General features: G+C 38.9%; 1 protein-coding gene across 1 annotated transcript; it reads left to right on the top strand.

The window, feature by feature from the left end:
• Positions 1–2322: 2322 nt before the first annotated feature.
• On the top strand, positions 2323–5830 carry ankrd33ab (ankyrin repeat domain 33Ab; the record flags this gene model as incomplete). Its single annotated transcript, XM_079218739.1, has 4 exons — positions 2323–2583; positions 3310–3439; positions 3701–3841; positions 4989–5830. 4 exons carry the CDS (start codon positions 2323–2325, stop codon positions 5828–5830), a joined length of 1374 nt encoding a protein of 457 aa, XP_079074865.1.
• Between the last annotated feature and the right edge of the window lie 1271 nt (positions 5831–7101).

The raw sequence follows: 7101 nt of genomic DNA, 5'->3' as shown, positions 1-7101 counted from the left end.
GCCTGACGTCCAACAGAAGGAAACAAATAGACAATTCGGCCAGATGAGGACAGCTGTTCAATTGTGTCCTCAGGCCCTTCTGGATAAGAGGAGGATCAATCGGTCCAGACAGGTCCAGCCACGTCCCACAGGCTAATTTCAGACTGTGACCATTCCTAAAGCAGGAGTTTTAACTAACTCAAAACAGCTTCAGAAAAACATAAAGTGCTTTATCATTGTCATTGAGTAGACCAGATTAAACTGCCTCTATGATTTCCTTCTTTTATTTTCATTGGTCCAGTTTCATTCATTTAGAGATTTTATTCCAGTTTCTACGAAAATAGGAAAAAAAAAATCTTAATCTCATTTAGAGTTCAAGAGTGATGCACTTCAGATTTAAATCATGTTTATTAAATTTGTACATTCCTAAAATTTAGAACACATGTATAACTGGGTATTCATCAGTTTCACTCTTCTATGACCAAATTATAAAAGGTGAGATTAAAGCCTGTTGAACTGTGCGAGTGAGAGTCATCCTGCGATACATCTGAGAAAGATCATCACTTAGCCTCGGCTGCCACTGCAGTTCTGTGAAATGACTTCTGTTGGTGTTTAAACTATTGAGTCTTGGATCGGTCCCATCTGTTCAGAGCCGGTCAGTCACCTCTGAACAATTAATCAAAATCCTCTGGCTTAAGCAGTGTACGGTTTAATACAAATGGATTAATGACTTATTAGTGGATGAAATACAAAATACTGTTCTGTGTTTTGTCTGAGTGAGAGTGTCTGATTCCATATTTAATTATATTTGACAGAAGATAAAGTGTGGTTATTGTCAGAGTGTGATTGTTTTTTTTCCTCCATTTTTCTGTTTTCATTTGTTTCATAAGATTCTGGTCTTGATTTGTGCCGTTTCATTGTGGGTCATACTTTATGTATTCTTGACAGTTTATGACTAGAATTTAATTAACTTATTTGCCCAAAAATATCTAAATATAGACAAAAAGAGAGAAAAAATGGCATGGAACTTCAAGAAACTCTCTTTAGTTTAACAATTAAAAACAGGTGAAAGCAGCAGGAAACACTGGTGTTATGTTGAAAGAAGAAAAAGGCCAGAAAGTAATCCTCTCCATAAAGCTGTGGTAATTGGGATGAGCTAAGCACAGAAGCTGAACATCCAGTGTCACTCTGCAGAGACTCCTCCTCTCAGTTGTATGTCATCACAATGATATGTGGGATGGAAATGGTTAAAGTACCTCTATTTACAGGCCCAGGAGGAAACTGTGATCTCTCGGCTGATCTGGAAACGCAGTAGGAGTGTTGGAGGAAGTCAGAAGGCGTCCAGCTAGAAGTCACAAAGGAGTGACATACACTGACCGACACATGGATACGTCTACATTTGCAGCTAATTGGTTTATGGTGAGTGTTTATTCTTTATGTTCTGTTAGTTTGATCAAAGTGTTTTCTTTGTACTGATGAGGGATGGTAGATTATGTAGTTCTACCTCTGAATCTTCACTTTGGTTTTATGATCTGCGGTTTCATTGGTCTCTGACATAAAACATTTGGCATGTCTGAGATTCATAAAAAACATTCATAGAGACAAGCGCTTTCTTGGGCAACACGGGTGATAAAACCAGTGTCAGTGATCCTCTTTAGACATTTTGAATATTCCCAAATCACAGTTATTTTTCTTTGATTTCATCAGTCAGGAGCACTTGAGTATAAGTATAAACATTTGCATGTGTTTACATACGAGCTACATTTCAGTCATCATTAGCGTCGATAGTTTTGTTGGCTTCAGAAAGCAGCAATCAAAACATGAGTTGATCATGGCCACATGTGACTGGGGTTATTCTGAGGTGGTTGTTCCTCATTTAGCCCTGCTGGATGCTCAGCAGGGCTTTAAGATGCTGATCCAGTTACTCAACAGCAAAACTCTGAGCTCATACAACCACACCCACTTCATGACACACAGATAACACACTCATAATCCCTGACTGACGGACTCATTTTTTCCCTTCATCAATTTGACAATAAGCAAACTTTTGATCTTTGAGGGTGGCAGATCTGAAGCTTTTCATATAGGCTATAGCATGTTGTGATTCACCAACAGCTATGTGTCTACAACGAGGACATGATTTCAACTTGGTATTACAGCATGTGTAATTACGGACAGATTTCCAGGGAAGAAAAATTCATCCTTTCAAAGTTTCCATCTCTCGAGCCCACCTGATTGCACCTTTGTTGTTCCAGACAACATCCACATAGTTTTTATTTTTGTATTTTCTTGTAGATGTAGCCAAAGGATACAACAACATCTCACCTGTTCTGCTGCTGGAAGATGGCCACTGCAGCAAATGACGCCCACCTGGGCTCAGGCCCGGATGAGGACGACGAGTCTCTGTTGGGGAGCGAGTCCGACTCGGACAGCATCCTCTCTGATGACTCGGTGCTTCCAGATTACACATCAGAGGAAACAGACGGCCATGCGGCATCAACGCTGTATCGAGCATGCGCCCGTAATGAATCCGTCTCTCTGCAGAGAGTTCTGGATAGAGGGGTCACAAAAGAGGAGGTCACAGAGCTGGACATCAATGGCATGGTGAGAGTCTCATTCATAATGCTGTAAATCATAGCTCATAATGTCAACACTCACACAGTGGAGCGGGGATGTAATTCAATGTGATCATTTATCGCCTTTCAATGGAATACACAATTATGTTGTGTTATGCTGTCTAAATTGATAAAAACAGAAAATCTGATCAAACTGCTCAGTTAAATCAAACTCTTTAATTATGTGTATGGACAAAAACAAAGTCAGTGTATAGCTGGAAATATTTTTTACTTCTTTTTTTTTTTTACAATAGCACACTCGCAAGACATAAAACACTGTGTAGCACTACACAAAAAAACAGAGAGAAAGATGGGATACATGATAAGAACCAATGTAAAGCTGCCATTTATTTTATATTCTCTAACATTTATTTCAATTTAATTGTAAAATCATACTTGAAACTGTTACCTAATTTTTCATTTAAGTGCTTAATCAAATGAAAAAATACCTTTCTTTTATCAAGTACTTTATTCACATTGTGGACGTTTTAGCAGCTCAGGGCTGCACAGTAGAAGTATCACATCACAGTATACAAAACTAGACTTTACCATGTGGTTATTTCATATAGATTGTTTATTGAACTAATAGAAAAGATGCTATATATTGAGATATATATTGTTATCCAGATATGAAATGTGCGATGTCACGATTTTGGCCATATCGCCCGGCCTTATTCTCAAGTCATTCATCCTCACCGTTGTCTATCACCAACAGAATGGCTTGATGGTGGCTTGCTGCAAAGGTTTCGTGGACATTGTATACGGGCTTCACACCTGCCCCTTTATAGACATAAATCACCAAGACAATGAAGGCAACACTGCTCTGATGATTGCATCCCAAGCAGGTAAGTGGTGCCTACACAATAAACAAAACAAAGGTCAAATTCAGGGGATAAACCAGTAAAGTACAACACAATTCTGGTTTAATAAGACAGTATCAAATATCTTATACAGCATGATACATCATATATAGACTGAAAAATGTCAAACATAAGTGCTTTTATTGTATCTTAATGCATAAAGTCCCAGCCAGACAGTTTTCAAACGTTACACATTTTCTGACACACAACTGATCTGATCTTTGAATTCTTTGTTTTTATCTGCAGGTCATGTCAACACAGTCATGTATCTCCTAAACTACTATCCTGATATAGACACTGAAATAAAGGATTGTCGCGGTTTTACAGCACTCATCAAAGCGGCTATGACCGGCCGCAATGATGTCATGGCTGCCCTTCTTATGGCTGGTATGTCTTTCCGATGTTTGCTTTATTGTCATCAGAGTTTTCGGTAGCCTTTTGTGGTTGTCATTCATTTTTGACAAGTTGACAAGTTTTTGACATGTTCATTCATAAAAACATTCAGGTGTTCATCACAGCCATTTTCCTGTACAGTCTATTGCATTTTCATCGATTACAAACCTTTTCTTGTCTAAAAAAATGCATATAAGTACATTAATGTGGATAAACTAATGCTCAGATGACTGATATTACAGTTTTCTCACCATTTAACTTTTACAAAAACTATTCTTCGTAGCTTCTTCATCCACCAGTCTAACAACCTTTGCGCTCACACAGTAGTTGCTGCACTATGATATTATTAGGTCTTTTTGGAAATCCTGACATTAGCTCATTAACCCGCAGCTCTAAATTAACAGTTAGCACAGGTGGTGAGAATAGCTGAGCCCACGGTTTATCTGTCCATATTTGAAGCCAGCTAACTCTGTTTGCGAGTGAATGCGCCAGTGACGCCAGACCGGTTTAAGGGATCATTACGAGGACATTATTTTAGCACATCCTCAAGTAACCTGTGATTTACTGGTCTCGCAGGCTGGTTGTAAATTAGCCACATATAGAGCTATTTGTAGACATGTTTCCTAAAATCTCTGAATATCATGAATTCTTGTTAAAGATTGCAGTAGGGCCACAACTTATTATTATTTTCTTCACTGATGAATCTACTGCGTGCTATGAAAAAGGCCTGTACAGTGACAACCATGCTGTATATTGTTCGGTTGCGGGCATTAATTGTCCTTTTTTGAGATTTTATAATGTTATAACTGAAAACACACAGGTGTAATTCATCATTAATAATGGTTGCATTCATTGAATGTTTCAGATTCAGGGCTCTGGGTTTGTGATAGTTGGCTCACTGGTACGGCATACTGGTAATCACATTAACAATGGTCTATCCAAGTGTACAGTAACTTGGATAGACCATTGTTAATGTGATTAACGACACCTGTGCTTTTTGTGCAATGACAAGCTAAAATGTCAGTCATGGAAAAGGCTTATCGGCTCTCTGCAGATCTGAATAAAACCAAAAAGAGTTCAAATGTAGAAACAATAAATGATTCATGTTAATTAACCATTGCTCTACCATCTTTATTTCCAGGGGCTCACATACACGCAGTAGACTCCACAAGAGGAAAATGCGCTCGGGACTGGGCACTGAAAACAGGTCGCTATGAGACCCTGCTCCGTCTCCGCCGCCTTAACATGCGTCCAAAAGCCGAGCAGTGCTGTGAAAGCTATGTCCCTGAGTGGCCTGAGCTCCAGGAGAGGGTAGCAAAGGCCACAGGTGACAAAAGTGCCAGAGAAAAAATCACCCAGCGGATCAAAAGCACATTTGAATTCAGATTTCCTCGTGACCCCCAAGACAACGGGGCCTTGGACCACATGGTGCGCATTACCACCAGTGTCCACAGTCCCCTAATTTCAACTGGATGCCGTCCGCTCTGCCCTACGAGCCCTCCAGAGGTGGGGAAGAGGCGCATGGCTGTGTCAGAGCTGATGAAGAAACACCCAGCTAAGGACCTAGAAGGGAACTCAGTGTGCCACAGCAACGGCTCAGTGGCACATGTCATCCCCCCAATCCAGTCTGCGGAGTGCAACGCTATAACGTGCTGTGCCGAGACAGAACGGCGAGGCAGCATGCTCTCATTGGCTTCCACCAAAGCTACAACCGGATTCATTTCCCGCACTATGGCGAGAAGGAACAGCGTGTTTCCATCCGGCTGCATCCCCAAGATCGATGTCAGCCGGCCTTCAGACGCAACGCCAAAGAAAGAAAAGAAGAAGAAGAAGAAGAAGACCAAGGGCTTCTTAGAACTACCCAAGTGGAGGTACAAGGAGATCAAGGATGAGAAAAAGAAGGAGAAGAAGAAAGCTGAGAAAGAAAATGCTGAGAAAGAGAAAAAGAAAGAAAAAGACAACAAGAAGGCCAAAAATGTTTAATAGTTTTGCTGTATGAATCATCCCTTTTGAAATCAATGTTTTTTTAGTTTTTTTAAATGTGTCCAAACTTTCAACTTTCAAACCAAATATAGTGGACATTTGCAACTTTAACCTAAAAGGAAGATCGATTTAGAGAGGAGATATTTGTTCCTCCTAAAACTGTATGACAAAGAACCTCAAACGAGCACTGCAGAGACTCTTTTTAGAAGAGTTTGTAGCTTTAAGACTCTGAGTCAAATATTACATAAATATTTTGAGTTAGCGTAGAAAACAAAATCGTATGGATATATTAAAATATGTAGAATCACATATGACTAACAATACCTTTTTTTTAACGATTATGATACAATGTATGAAACCCATATTTATTGGTTCAGTTTCACAGGTGCTAAAGTAAGTCCGGTATCTACCTCATTACCATTAGCATAAAACACAGCATATAATGTGTATAGCTGCATCATTTTCCTATGCAAGATGGAAATATATTTTAAAAACATAGCTACTTTATAGCTCATTTGTAATGTTATAAAATGTTGTTTTATGTGTTGTATATTTTTGTAAATAGCTAGCCAAAATCTATTGTAAATATTGTACAGTATGCTAGCCAAAATCTATTGTAAATATTGTACAGTATGGAGCAAACATGCATCATCACAATGGAGGATCTGTTAAATCCTCTATTTCAGTTCTCAGGTGTATTGCCATTTTCTGATATTGCCAATAATGTATTCATATGATATCTGCTGATTTTATTAACTCTGTGAGAAATACAAAATAAATATAGGACAGTGAAAGTATTAATTCAATCAATCAATGAATGAATTGGTGTTTAAAGTTGCATTAGTCAATATTTTCCTATTAACAATGGCTCAAATGACAATGTGTAATGTGAAAGGTGTCGCTCGTAGGGGTGAACGCACAAGGAGTTTCCACCAAACTCTGATTGTAAGTCTATTTCATTGTCTTGGTTTACCTCTCATCAACCTTGTTTGCAGCCGCAGAAGGCAACTGTGTTCAGCAGAAAAGCTAACACAGTTAGCGATTAGCTGTGGAACATTTAACAGGTAAAGAGACATATGTTTCTCAGGGGTGTTGATCCACTACATCAGCTTCATGTGAAAATAGGAAACTGTTTGCAAACAATTGAATTTCACCATTGACTTAGACTGTATATAAATAGTTGTCAAAATCAACATTGTATCACTCATTTTTTTCTTTCTTTCTCAACAAACTGACTTATTTTTGCAATCAGAGGAGTCACCTTCCGAAGC

This window comes from Taurulus bubalis (genome assembly GCF_910589615.1).
Source record: "Taurulus bubalis genome assembly, chromosome: 5".
Classification (NCBI taxonomy): Eukaryota; Metazoa; Chordata; class Actinopteri; order Perciformes; family Cottidae; genus Taurulus; species Taurulus bubalis.
Note: the sequence above shows the minus strand (reverse complement) of the source record. Positions and strands in the feature narration are given on the sequence as shown.